Consider the following 14,998-nt stretch of genomic DNA (forward strand, 5'->3'; position numbering starts at 1 on the left):
AAGTTTGTGGTTGAGGTAACTTTCAGATCTAGAGCTCTTTTTTAGCTTGATGTCTTTGTCTACCCAAACACAAATTGCCCAACTAAAATAATCTTGCTCAAGCCAGCTATTTAAATTAAAGTGCTGTTCTCTGCATTTTGATGATTCAAGAAGTAGCTTCTGGGTTTTTGCATCTACTTGTCTCAGTTTTAGTTTTTGCTTTTGTTGTGTTTTTTTTCTGATGTCAGTGTGAAGAATGCTTGTGTTGGCAGCACAGTGTATGCATGGGACTGTTGGAGGACAGCATTCCAGAGCAGTACATCTGTTACATCTGCAGAGATCCACCAGGTATGGATAAACCACCTTTATCTGCAGCCCTGCTTGGGATTTTTGAGCAAAGATGTTATGAATTTGCTTAAATTGTTCAAGCTTTGTCTGTTTTGTGTTAATGTGTGATGCTTCTTTGGGGCAAGTGATTCTAAGTTTGGCTCTGAGCAGAAACTTACTTTTGTGTTAGTAACATCATGGTCAGCTATGCTAAATCTTATCCATGAACTCAGTTGCCATTGTTTTACTTGTTGAAACTTAATTTCCCCCAAACCTTAGCACTTTTTTATGTCAGCGTAGTCTGAAAAACTTTTCTAAAGAAATCATTTTTGTTCAGGGATCTGTTTTGCTAATACTTGGAATCACATTTGTTCATTTAAATATTTTCTTAGAGGAAAAGGACTCAGTACCACAGTACATTCAAACATGCTGTGAATGGCATTTCATAGTAATTGCAATTTTATAATGTTTGCATCAGCCCAGAACTGTGTAAAAGTGTGGAACTGAATATTTAAAATACAGAAAATCTATTCCATCTTATAGTAAACAATAGTGCACAAACAGAATATGTTGAATTTCAGATACTTAGGTCAAATTCATAAGAACTAGGAAAACTTTACTTTTAAACTGAATACATTTGATTAGGAAGATGTTGATTTAAAAATTATTCTGTGATAAACCCATTTTTCCTAACAGTTATATGGAGAAAAACTTAAGAATTTGGAAGTAAGTTTTTTTTATTTTCTTCTGACAATTGATACAAATGCACATACCTGTCTTCTGGTGAAATATCCAGCACTCTAGCTGTTTCAAAAGGGCAATGAGACTACAGCCTTAAATTTACTGACATTCTAAATTTAAGAAGTGAGATATGAAAATTGCAGAGTTTTTATTAGCTATTTTTGAGATGAAATATTAGGAAAGTAGAGCTGGTTCCATATGTCCCAGTGTGAATCAAAACTGGTGGTAGAGAGTCTTGTCTGATAGTTCTGTGTGGTGTCTCTTTGAGCAGTCCAGCTTCTTCTTACTAAACCCAGCTAATTTGTCTTGTGCTCTTTCCCTGCACTGTGTTAGGTACTTCGTTTTCCCCTGCTATGCAGAGTCTGTGTCCCTAATTTTTATCTTCTCTCCCTTCCTAACCATTACTTCTTTTCTTTCTATGTCAGGAGAAAAAAGTCATTCTCAATGTCAGTATTTTAAAGTGTATTGGGATAATGGGCAAAAAGGAGATAGACAGGGTATTCTCCTGAAAGGTATGAAGGGCTTCCATCAACCTGTTCTTTGTTCTGTCTATGATGATAGTTATGATTTGAAATCCACTGTAAGATACTGTCAGTCCGTCTGGGTGCCTTGTTGTAAACGATAACATTGCAATAATTAGCAATATGCTTTTCTAGTTTTGGGTGGGCATTTTGGTTTTGTTTTGTTATGGGGTTTTTTTTGGATTTGTTTGGGTTTTTTAGTAGTTATTTAGCTACTGTAGAAGCCTTAGCTAAATCCTCGTTCCTGCTGGTTGGGTTAAGACATAGCAGGGGTACCTGAGGCCCACATACATCAATACCCTCTCTACAAGTCTGGTGAAAGGCACCTCAAAGGGGAGTGGAAGAGCTTTGCTGTCAGATAACTTTGAAATATCTGCTTTTCCTGAAGCCTTTTCTTGGCTTCTAATAAATAGATATTGACTACAGTATTGAAGCAAAACATTTGTCTTTTAGAAAGAAACTGGATGTTTTGGATATATCCATATAAAATCCACTCTAATATTTCTCTTGGTAACTTAGGCTTTCTTTTTTTTTTTTTAAAAAAAAAAAAAAGTAAGTTGAACTACTTAGATAAACAAAATGTCAATGTAAATTTTTTTTGGTGATTTTTATTTTGATAACAGCATAGATCTTAATATCATATAGTTTGATTGCAAAGGTGATTAGATTTTAATTTCAAATGCCATTTAGAGGTTTCAGGCTGATTTTCTTTCTCATAAGTTTTGACTTTCTTCTTAATCCATAAAAACTAAATTCATAAATATTATTAGCAAAATCCTGAGTCATCCTTTCATGGAAGTGAGGAGATATTTAGGCAAGTACAGCACATAAATATAGCACTCTAGTTGTAAACATAATTCTGCTTTAGATGTCCCTCAATTTCTTTATTGCTTACCCCAGGACAGAGGTGGAGTGCCAAATATCTCTATGACAAAGACTGGCTAAACAATGGACACATGTGTGGATTATCATTTTTGAAAGAGAACTACTCTCATCTTAATGCCAAAAAGATTGTGTCAACACATCATCTACTGGCAGATGTCTATGGGGTAACTGAAATACTGCATGGACTGCAGCTGAAGATTGGGATACTGAAGTAGGTATCACTCCAGGCTTTATTTTCCAGCTGTATATATTCAGGTAGCAAAGACTACCATTATTCCATTTGCATTTTTCTCTCACATTGAAATTCTTTCTTGTATAATATTTTAAGTAATTTAAGTGCAAGATGTGCAGTACCCTCAGCTTCAGCAGGAGCTAGGTGTTCAGCACCCAAGCAGATCTGGTTTATTGGGATTATTGGTGATTTTTTGGGTACATTTTGTGTTAAAAGGACATTCTAGATTTATCTTAATTTGGTGAATGACCTAGGAATACTTCTTGTTTGATAATGGTAGTTAATACCTAGGAGAATTGGATGCTTAATAGTTAGTCCTCTAAGTGCACTAAGTTCTCTATAACTTGCTTTTTTTCCTCCCCTTCATTGCAGAAATAAGCATCACCCAGACCTTCATCTCTGGGCTTATTCAGGGATGAGAAAAGAACAAGAACAAAGAACTGTTGGGGTAGAGAAAAAGTTGGTGACTTTGCAGGATGCAGTTAATCCAGCTGAAAGGACGTGTCATAGTCAAAACCATAAAGAGCCACCCAGTATACCCCAGAAGATGGAAGAAACATACATCACAAGTGAGCACAGTTACCAAAAACCACAGAGTTTTAGTCATGACTACAAAGCAGTCACTGACCCTATGAGCTCAGATGATGAAGACACAAGTAGCTTTGAGGAAGATCAGGAATATCACACAGCGAATAAAAACTGTTTACAATATTCTTTTAAAGATGGTGGCATGAATGAGCAGGTAAGTATCATTCTTCATCTGGGAAATTTTATTTGGAAAAGTATGTTCAATCTGATAAAACTGTAGTACATACAGGTATTTAAAAATCTTTGTTGCTGTAAGTCAACATATTTATTAAATAAGTCAGCAGAAGTCACTAGAAGCAAACTTGAATCACTGAAATTTTTCCAAGTGAAGTAAGTTCATTTCAGCTGGTGTATGAAATAGAAGGTATGGTTTAAGGTATTGCCTGTGCTAAAAAATCATTCTCAATCCAACGTTTTGAGAGAAAGGAAACCCCATTCTTAAAATGCAGGGTCTTGGAACAAAATTTACATGGTTTTTACAAGGTGAGGAGAATGGGACAGGTTTCCCTTTTTCTCTCAGTTTGGTTATCTGCATGTACTAGGCGGTTTTGGTTGTTGTTTTTGAAACCAAGGCTTTTTTAATGGCGTTTATTATAATACTGTATTCTTCTTCTAATAGCAGTTGCTACCTAGAATGTCTTTCACATGTAATGATTTACTGACCAACTGATTTCACCTCATGTGCAACTGCTTTTCAGTCTTCTATATTGCATATTTCTTCTAATGAAACATTTTTAGTCAGGATTATATTTTGCTGTTCAAACGTCTCTTTCTCATTTTTACATTAATGGTTTTAATCCATTATTTCGTGGAAAAGGTCTGAAACTTGTTAATCTGGTTCTAGTGACCAGTTGTCATAGCAAAAACCAAAGAAAACCAAACCTTTCTGTTTTCTGCAATACCATCTGTATGAGGATAAATCATCCAACTCATCCCCCTTTAGAAGTACAGTTTCTGGTGTGGAAGAAATGAGTATGATGCATCTTTTTTCTTTTTAATTTTAGTTCTAAATGTGGCATGTAAGCTGTATAGTCTGAATGGGGAATTTTAGGCTCATTCTAATTAAAAATACCTGTTTCTATGCTAAATTTGCTACACTGCACAACTATATTCAGATTTCTAGTAAGGAGACATGCAGCAGTGTCAAATACTCTTGCCTTCCAACAGTAGTTTAAATCATCATTGTAAACATTATAAATAGTATAAAGATATTTAGGATTAAAGGAAAATATGCATGAGCAGTTAAACAAAACTAATATTTCCTTCAGAGATTCAAGCATATATCTAAAAAGCTGGGTACTCTCTCTTTGGCACTGGCCCCAACAGATCTCTTTTTTGTTTAAGAGTGTTCTTTCCTTTGGAGACACCTTGATACTAAAATAAGGTCTTCTGCCCAAACATGATTGGCATGGGAAAGCTCTCCTTGGTTTCTCCATAAACCTGTCTGAACTTACTTTAAAACTGACATTGAAGGATCATTTTTAAATGATCTGACTTCTCTCTAAGGTGCCTTTTATCTTTTCCTTGTCAAAGTTTGATTGGGGCTTTGAATTTTCCTTTCTAGCATTCTTCAGAACCTTTTAATATTCTGGTTCTCCTTACCATTTTGTCTTACCCTAATCTGCAGTTCTGTTACATACTTCACTTTCTCTTACAAACAGTGTTTGGATCAACTGTTTTCAAGTCCCTTTTTGGGCTATGCATTATCTTTAAAATTGTATTTAGTTTCCTTGGTTTTGCTTCTGAAAGCACAAGACTTCCCCACCTGAATCTCCTGTTATTTCTTGTCCATGAGCTGTATCCTTCCCCTGCCATCCCTGCCTGATTACCTACATTGATCTCAGAGGTTAGAGGAGAACCTGTTGGATTTTGTGATTTTTTTTCAAGGAGCCATTTAAATAAATATAGAGGTCATTAGAAGGAAAAAAACAAACCAACATTTATGATGTTATTTAGATATTCAGTTCCTTAACTTTGAAATTTTCTCTATCTTACTGAAGCAGGCTGAAAGATGATTCTGCTTTGAGAATTATGGACTTAGATCCTTTCACAGCAAGGGAAAAGTGGCATTCCTTTAGTTCTGGAGGGTCTGAAAATTATAAGGAATAGTTAATTTCTTACTTATATTGGAAATATTTGTCATAAGATTACAAAAAGTTTGAGTACTGAAAACGCTGTGGAAGCAAACCTGATGCCTTCGGAGAAGGGATTTTAAATATCATAAAGGCATCAAAACTCTCATACCTTTCAAATAAAATCTATATCTGATACATAATTTTAACTCTTTTATTGAACTTCATGAATATTAACAATGATTACCCATCTGAGTTGCTAATAAAGCTGCCTGCAGGTCAGTCAGAGTTTTATTTGTTTGGTTAGTGGTTTTTAATTGATTTCAAGTCTTAAAATGAAAGTTGGGGTTTTTTGCTTAAGTTGTAACTTAAAATCCTTCAGTTCCTATTTTCTTCTTTACGTCTCTTCTCACTCTTCTATGCTTGACTGGAGAAAAAAATATTTTAATAGCAGGCCTAACACCATTTTTTTCTTATGTGGTGTGGAAAATTAGCTGAGCTCTTCAGAGAAGTGTATTAATACAATTAAAATCATTCTTTGCTCTGGCATTTGACATGAACTGACACTGGGTGAGCACATCTATTTGGCATTCTAGTCCTTAAAATAAAATCTTCAATAGTGAAAGAACTTCATTGGATATGAAGTCATAGTGGATATAAAATTGAAGCTAGTAATCTCCTAATTACCTGAGATGCTGAGTATTTTTAACTCATTAAATCTGATCTACTTCCACTCAGTAGCTGAAGCATCAAGTACTGAAAGATTAGGAGCTTGTGTATTATCTCTGGCATGCTGTGAAGGTACTAATTATATTGCAGAAGTCAGTCTTCCTCAGACACAATGTTTGCATAACTCCATATATTACTATAACTGTCCCCAAGCATGTTCAGTTCTACCCCAGACTTGTGCCAGGAAGGTAGGTGGGGTAATAGCAGGTAGGAAGAGAAGTTTTTTGTCTTAATCAGCAAAGAGAACAGATTGCTCAGAGAGGATGTGAAGTCTCTTCCCTCACTGGAGATACTCCAGAACCATCTGGACACAATCCTGTGCCATGTGCTCTGAGATGACCCTCTGGGACCAGGGGATCCACTGTGGTCCCTTCCAAGCTGACTCATTCTGGGATTCTGTGAAATAGGTTGTCCACCTTATTTGTGCAAAAGAGTGACTGTTGACATCTTAGATACTTCTGCGTTGTAGAAAGTTTTCCATGGAAACAAACCTTGGGATTTTGCACATTTTTGGTGGCAGTAGATCCATGCAGTTCAGCACTTTATGATTTAAGTTGCCATTTATATAAAAAGGGCACAGAAGTAAAATCTGTTTTACTGCATTGAAGAAAGTATTTGAACTGATAAATTTCAGTGTTAGGAAAATGAGGCAAAAGGCATAGATGCTTACTTATGTGGAATCTGCATTTTGTTATTTTAGTCTGTTGATGTGTCATAGTATGTGGCTTTCTGAGTAAGCTTTTTGTTGTGTGTACAGAAGTACAATTCTAAGCAAGCAGAGTTTATCATGTGACTCAAATGTTGAAATCAACACCAGAAATTAAAACAAAGAAAAAAAATCTTAAATGGCAATTTTTTTCTTTCTGTTGCTCCTATGAAGAATTCTGCTGAAGGAAACACTGTGTTTGTTTGTAATGAAAGAAAAGGCTCAGAAGAACAAGTGGACACACATCTTCAATGGCAGCTAAATCTCCTCACCCATATAGAGAATGTACAGAATGAAGTCACCAGCAGAATGGACCTGATTGAAAAAGAAGTTGATGGTAACTGCATTGCCAGATTACTTGTTAATGTACCTGTAGCAGCATCTCTCTTAACTAATGTGTTCCAAGTGATCTGAGGCACTGAGGATGGGTTTTTAAGTATTCTGTTCAAATTTGGGTCTCAGAATTATAAGCAGAGCTTGTACCCTTGATCTCCCCACCCCCTTCTTTAAGTTTTCAATGCCAATAAAGTAGGTTAAGTACTCAGACTTCAGAAAGCTTAGATGACTTGTCCAGTCTTTGTCCAGATATGAATCCTAAAGTTGATGGCTTTTTCTACACCTGGAGTGGTTTTTGCCTGATTGTTCTAGTAATTGACAATATGTAGGGGAAAAAGAAGGTGTTTGTTGTGCCTTCAACTTTGTGGGGTTTTTTTATTAGTAAGAAAATGGTTTCATGAAGACAATTCAGTCTTCATGGGAAAACTTGAATGAAATTATATTGTATGAGAATATTGTAGCACATAAGTGTCTGTGACTTGCCAGTCATAGAAGCTAGTAATTAAGGGAGCTTGTAGTCTAATCCTAGGACTCCTTAATTAATCTTTTAACAAATAAAGTTGTCTTATTTCTGTTTTCAGTTTTACTTGCAGTATCCCTGGTTTTCCTAGATTTAGTGTTTCTAAACTAATAGGGCTGACGTTTTCCCTTCTCTGTTTCTACAAGCAGAGAAATTCCTTGAAAACATTTGTTGAAGATTGGAAAACCATTCTGTAATCTGGACCTTGTCCACAGGAGCCTGTTAAAGCGGCAGAAGCAAGCCTTGTGTTTGAGGGTTGCATTTTCTGTTTCAGAACTGTCAGAGTAGAACATGAACTGAAGTTGCTTTTATGTGTGGAGAGGGTAAATTGTGAGCCAAGTGTAAAATTTACTCCCAGATACCTTTTTGCAGCAACAATCAAATCAGAAGGTTGGTTTGTTCAAGAGAAATATGGGATTAGTTGGTGTTTCCCTAACAAAATTTTTTCTGTTGAAAAAAAATCCCAGCCTCAGTGTATTTTCCCTTTTTTTGAAAGACAAAGTAAGAAAGAAAAGTTTGATTTTTATGGAAACTGTTTCTCAAAGACTTACTCTAATCATCTTCTTCCTTTCCCTTCTGTAGTTTTAGAAAGCTGGCTTGATTTCACTGGAGAACTGGAACCACCAGATCCTCTGGCAAGATTGCCTCAGCTCAAGCGACGCATCAAACAGCTCTTAATCGACATGGGAAAAGTACAGCAAATAGCAACACTTTGCTCTGTATGACAAAAGGAAGAATATAGAAGTAAAAATAGGTTCTTTACAATGAATTTTCTTATTAGCCACAAGACTGACAGGAAGACAGCAAAAAGCTGAGCATTTATCTGGTTCTTTGCTGATTACATTAATAGGCTGAAGCTTTAGAAGGAAAAGAGGAAGTTTAGAGTCAGGAATCTGTTTTATTGAAAATATGAATGTTCAATGTCTGGGCTTCAAAATTATATATAATGTGCTTATAAATGTCAGTTTCTCAGGATTTTAACATGTTGATCAATAAATCCCCAGATATAAGAAAATTCAACAAACAAAAACTCTTCAAAGAGCAGTGCAACTATTTTGAAACCCTTGGCAAACATTACTAAATTAGCAGAATTCAGCTGACTAAGAATGCAATCCTCTTATCTTGCTAGTGAAAGATAGATACAGAGAGAGCTGTATCTTCTCTACAAGGAAGGTTTTTAGATTTTCTTTCTCTTATGAGTGTTCAGGAAAACAAACATACTAGCTTTGATTTTTGAAAAAAATTACTTGTCATGGTCTCCCTTTTAAAGTATTTTTTTAAATAGAATTCCCTAGAACAGCACCCCTAGGCTCCTTTAAAACAGAAGTGGAAAATAGTGGTCAGATGTGCCAAATAATATTAAAATCACTGGGATGAGAGTTTAATTATGACTTAGGTGAAGGTTTTTTCCAAAGTCCGACTCGGTGCCAGCAGTCCATCCAAAATTGTATCTACTTTATATTTTTTTATGTTCTATAGCAGTGTTCAGGAATCAAGGTACAATTTTTGTCCTGGGTAGCTCTATTCTGATGTTGGCCCTCTGAAAACTTCACCATCCTCCGTGGGGATGAGGAATGACAAGAGCAGCAAAACTGTCTGTGGCTGTGGAAATTCTGAACCATTACAGGCAAAAATCACAAGATACCTTATCCAAGTTGTCTTTACAAAGTTTTTCAGCTTCAGTGAATGAAATGTCATGAAACCAAAGGCAACCTACTTGCTCTGTTAGCTCTTGCTGGATTTTGAGCCCAGGACTTCTCCTGTGCTGATAAGTTGCCGCTGTACCCAGTGCTACATCAGTGTCTGTGTGTGTATGTATATGTGCATAGCTGTGTGTACATAAATACATGCCATACACATTTCTACCTACACATGTCTAGTTTTATTACCATAGACTACAAGAACTGGTGGTTCATATTACCTTTTAACAAGCAGTTTCTAAAATTGAAAATAATGTATGTACAGGTTTTGAAATTTGTAAAATATGACTGTTAAAAGGAGGCTATTTAACTGAGGACATTAAGATACTTGAACATTTTATGCCTCATGTCTGTTTATCAGTTCTAGTTATCTGTATAAATGCATTTTAGAACCGATAGACAGTAAACTTGAATTTACCTTTTGATAAGAGTACAAGCCACTGTACATTCAAAAATTATTTAAATTTGCAAACACACTGTTCTATATGTAAGGTACTGTATGTAAAACTGTTTATTAAAACTATTCTGCATACTCTACATTTTCCACTTTTCTTCCTGATCTACATACAAATGTAAAAAAGAAGTGATTGTTATTATGTACAGACCATCAAAAAATCTTGGAATGCCTTTTAAGGATGCATACAACTGAAAAATGTGCCAAAGATGGATTATCTGGGAAAGACTTTGCAACCAGTGCATTGAACTTTCATGATAAAACCATTATTGAGAAAGAAAGCAGCGTGGCTGGTTCATTGCTAAAGTAAACCTACCCTGACCTTCCTCTCTGTCTGTCATACCTGAAGTGAGTTATCACTCCTGATGGCCAAAGCAAAATGTAAAGCCCTGTTACAGAGTGGTTGCTACTTAAAAAGTCTTCCCACTTCAAGCTTGTAGGAGACATCACAGAGATGCATGAAAACATGGAATTCTGGAATGGTTGGCAACTCCATAATGCAGAAAGAACATTAGAGCTGTGGAGTTGTTGACATTTTATAGCAACTGTTAATAAATACTCTGTGTTATATAGATGATGCTTAAATAACTGCTTCAAACATGAATAGTTGGGTGACCTACTTGCTTTTGGATATGTGAGACGTTTTTATAGACTATTCACTTGCTGCATATCCTTGAATGTGGTACTGTGTGTACTGTATAAGAAAAGTGTAAATCCAGATGAATTACTTTGAAACAAAGTGGAGTCTATTTACAGAATTTATACAGCATACACTGTAGCAATATTATGCAATGTGTGTGCATGTGTGTGATGTAATATAATTGTAAATGTTACTGAAGGTGAAGGTGGACTTGGAAAGTTCAGGGGGGAGGACAGAGGTTTTATTCTTACTACAGAGATGGAGGAATGGTATCCTGAAAAGGAAATCCTAAGGTCAAAGTTGAAGTTGCCCTTGCAGCTTTAATGTGTCTTCTCTTTGTATGTGTAATGGCCTCTTAATTTACACAAATATGTAACTTTACCCCTCAAGATCCTGCCTTGTTCAGGATGGACTGTGCTTACAAAAACAATCTGTTCAGTATTTTTTTTATGTTCATTGTGTAGTCATGTATTATAAAAACTCTCCTGCAATCATTCATATCTTCTAAGAAATACAATCTCAGTGTCCATAAGGACCATGCTATGTATGATACATCGTGTCCTGCTCCAATGTTTCACAAACTTGTCTCAGTTTGCTTTCTCAAGTTGTGGTGCTGGTCTGTTACATGTGGACATAAGTTTCTGACCCCAGTCTCTCAAGTATTCAAAGGTTTGGGATGCTTTTGAGGTTTTTCTTTTAAATACAAGTCAAGTGCCATAAAAATGCTGTGTTTTGCACAGAATGTAGCCTACAGTTGGTTGCTTTGCTCGTGTACCAGTCAATCCCAATGTGATCTGGCTCTTACCAGTATTTCTTCCTAGTTGGCCTTATCAAGAGAATCTTATTCCTGTAGGCATATTTTTCCATCTGTCTTCCTGCTTCCTCTCTTAATAAGCCAGGGATGTACACTCAGCCTATTTGCAACATCATTTATTGGGGTGTGAATTGTGACTGCATTGTTTTGATGAAGGGGACAGACCCTCTGTGAGGAAAAAATAGTATATGGCAATGTAAGGACTGTTTGATACGTGTGCACAGAAAGGCAAAATGTTTAAATTTGAAGCCTTATGTCACTGAATAGGAGTTCTAAATAATAATACACAAAAGGGAAATGCCATTTTACAGAAGCCTCTTGTGATTTCACAGAGTTAAATGGCAAACTTTTGGAGCCTTTGAATGCCCAGCTTTTTGTCTGAGGTTTAGTTAGGGGTTTGCCTGTTTGCTTTTTTAATGGAGGTATCAGGGTGATTTCATTTCAAAGCCTGCTCCTACTTGTGACCATACCAGAGGCATCTACATCAGGAATTGTGTTTCAGTTGCAGTGGTGGCAGGAGAGCAGTCCTGCAATCATAAATGAGATGTGGTGTGGGTGCTGTGATCTGGTATGACATGATGGGGCTGCCATTGGTTACAAAATGAACATACTTCAGGTCATATTGCAGGGAATGGGTTGGAAGATGCTTCCTGTTAACCCTTTGCTTGGGTAGCTGTAGGTTGAATAGTGCCCATATTTTGGATATTCTGGCCTTAGATGCATAGATCTTTGTTCAGCTGTGGAGTGGTTTACAGTGGTAGAAGCCTGTCATTTTCTCTCAAATAGACAAAGATGGGTTGCAATTTTCTGATAGATTTCCTGTATTTGCTGGGTGGCAAAGAATTGAAACTGTTCTTCCATGGGTGCAGTAATCTTGTATGGCTGACAGCCACCTGTCTCTCTTAATTTTATCTCTGAGCTTCTACATGTGTTCATTATTCATTCTGCAGCTTGCATCTTTCTCTCCTTTCATTCTTCAGTTTTCTGCACTCTGGCTTCTGAGGTGCCTGGAGGGTGTCACTCCTTTGTTCTCATGGCCAGTTCTTCCTGGCTGCTGTGGGAAGCAGTCATGGGGAAAGGCCTCTTTGGCTCTTCTGTCCACAGCCTCCAGAGCATCCTGGGACTTGTGTACAGTTGGAGTTTGTGCACCATAATCAAAAACTCCAGGTGTTTTTGATGCCTTTCTTAAGTAAGCTTCTTCTGTCTTGTGCAATTGGGACCTTCCTCTACTCTCATCTGGCTTCTAACTTAACTAGACTTGAATTAATATTACAGCAAAACCCCTCTGGCACTGCTGGGCTCCAGCACTCCCTACCAAACTGAGGGTTGGGATGCAAAGGAGTCATTCAAACATTACAGTAAATTTATAAAAGTATTTGATGTTGTAAACCACACTATTTTTCCTTTGTATTTAAAGGGAAACTGTAACCATTTTTCTTCACTGTAACTCTAAAGGCACAAAACAGATCCTGAACTGAACTGGAGCTTGGTGTAAAAATCAGTGAGTGGAGGATGGGCAGGACTCTGCCAAAAGAGCAGTCAGGCTGTCCCAGCTGCCTTTGCCCTGTTAGTAGCTCTGAGGAGATGCTGGTGTGTAAAGGGGGTGTGTGCAATGATGCCATTCGTTTGCAAGCAGGATTGTTTAGAACACTGGAACTATGGGTTTTTGCTCTACTGCTTAAAAATGTTTCAGTATATGCACCTTAATTTTGGAGTGCTTAATGAAGTCAGAGGCTTAATCACTTTTGAAATAACCATTGCTATTCTCACATTTTATTAGCTCACAATTTTTTTCTGTTGTACTGATTGCATATGGCTTTAGGTGAGGACTTTGCAGAGGCTGTTTGAAATGCTTCAGTAATGGTTTCTATTATACTTTGTTATGTCCTGGGCACTGGGTGTGGGGGTCTGTCTTTAGCAATAAATTTTATACACTATGTGTATATCTGTTTGTATATGGAAAACAAATACAGAGCATGTAACAATGGTGAAAATACACTGCACCGAGTGCAGACTGTGCATTTGGCAGCCATTCTGCACCAGCCTGAACAACCCAAATGAAAAATTGGAGACCACATGGAGAAAATGAACTAGCATGAAAAATCATTCAGGACAAAAGTTCCCTTCCCTTACTCTGTGGGTGGGATAACTAAAGCTAGTTCAATTGCTGTTTGCTTCAAACAGCTGTCTTCCTTTCCTGAAAACTGGCCAAGCCTCCTGTGTTCAGCTGTAGCCACGTGCATCAGTGTATTGTCACTAAAGACTCTGAGAGAGGCAGCACTGCACTATGATTAAATCTTCTGTGAGAGAAGCAAAATACTTCCTTCTGTGATTTTTTATAATAGCAATAATGTTGACTGCATTCTAATACTCACAATAAAGGTCTGTTGAGATTGTTACGTGCCTGGGCTCCCTTTCCATGGACTTCTCTTCTGGTGAGCTAGTGATTGTTTGCATATGTTTTAAAGCATTAGGGAATCTTCAGTTGCATGTTTAGCCTGTAGTCCTTAGGTTATGTGCAGCCATTGATACTCACCTTTCTACATTGCAAGGCTTGAGGGAATCTTCAGTTGTATTTTAGCCTGTAGGCAAATGATACAATCAGTAAATTATTCACAGTACTGAATTACTTTATGTGCAAAGTAATTAGAAGATATTTCTGTTCTTGGACTGTTTTGATGTTTTAACAATTTCAGGGTTTGAGTTTTGCAATGCACTTTATTCTTTACAGTCAACGTCTTTCAAGAATGTATTCACAGTGATGGCATCTCTTCTTGTGGGCAGACATGTGCCTTTGTACAATGTCATTACAAAGTAACTTTAATTTGCTTTTAGTCATTTATTTTAATATCATCCACAAGTTGTTCAAGACTTTACTGTGGTAGAAAACAAATGAGCCAACAATGCTGAGCAAGTTCTTAGACATCCTGTGGACAAGGGCACATATGATAAGCAGCAGATGAATGAAATTGAGCAGAATCTCAGTCAGTTACTGACATAGAAAAATTTTTTCATGTCCAGAAAAAGTAGATACGATTATTAATAATGAACTTAGAAATTTTAATTCTGAAACATTTTAATCATTGTTGAAGGGACAATCTCAAAGCAGGCTCTCAAACTTAAGATACAAGACCAGATTCAGGCTTGGAGCAACATACTGAAACAATTTTTGAATTAGCAGACTTTCTGAAGAAGAGTTTTCCTGAGTCAGACCAACCATCTGGCCAGGCCAGAGTCTTGTCTGCAGTAGAAATAGGTATCAGATCTGTACAAACATACTATGGAATATCTGTGCAAATTGCTTTTCCTGAATGCATCTTTCACTTCTGGCAAACAGGGTTCCTTTACCAAAATTTTTTAGTCCATTAGTTTTATTAGTCACTTCACAGAGATGGGTTCCTCAAGTTTAATCCATCTTTTTCATTGGTGGCTTTTGGAATTCACATCTTTGTTGTGTGTCAGGAGCTGTATTTGTCCTTGAACTTCCTTTCTGACTCCACTGGCTCTGCCTTTAGTTCAGAGAAGGTTAGATATTGCATTATTGAAATGACCCAAAGCAGTTTTGTCCCACCAACACCAAGGGTTTGGCACCCTGTTGCTGTCCTTCTGTGACTGGTGGGGGCTTTTCTCCCTGCCTCAGCTTTTGTTTTTGTCAAATAGTGAATCGATTCAAGTTGCAAATCCTGTGTGTCGCTGTGGTTGCAGACCTGGCTCCTACTTGGGGTTTCAAACCAATCTGCATCCCTGGTGTTGT

At 37.0% G+C, this 14,998-nt stretch overlaps 1 protein-coding gene across 9 annotated transcripts in view; it reads left to right on the plus strand.

Moving 5' to 3' along the window:
- PHF20L1 (PHD finger protein 20 like 1) overlaps positions 1-13,643 on the plus strand; it is a 57,302-nt gene extending 43,659 nt beyond the window's left edge. For 5 of the 9 annotated variants that reach the window (XM_054517510.1, XM_054517521.1, XM_054517516.1 and 2 more), the window contains 6 exons: positions 228-327; positions 1,473-1,559; positions 2,469-2,664; positions 3,058-3,427; positions 6,955-7,117; positions 8,219-13,643. In XM_054517510.1, the coding sequence (XP_054373485.1) occupies positions 228-327; positions 1,473-1,559; positions 2,469-2,664; positions 3,058-3,427; positions 6,955-7,117; positions 8,219-8,361 (1,059 nt within the window). In that variant the 3' untranslated portion in view covers positions 8,362-13,643. The remainder of the gene's footprint in view (positions 1-227; positions 328-1,472; positions 1,560-2,468; positions 2,665-3,057; positions 3,428-6,954; positions 7,118-8,218) is intronic. The other 4 variants (XM_054517519.1, XM_036378975.2, XM_054517522.1 and 1 more) reach the window with 1 other exon arrangement.
- Positions 13,644-14,998: the final 1,355 nt, after the last annotated feature.

This window comes from Molothrus ater, chromosome 1 (genome assembly GCF_012460135.2).
Source record: "Molothrus ater isolate BHLD 08-10-18 breed brown headed cowbird chromosome 1, BPBGC_Mater_1.1, whole genome shotgun sequence".
NCBI lineage: Eukaryota > Metazoa > Chordata > Aves > Passeriformes > Icteridae > Molothrus > Molothrus ater.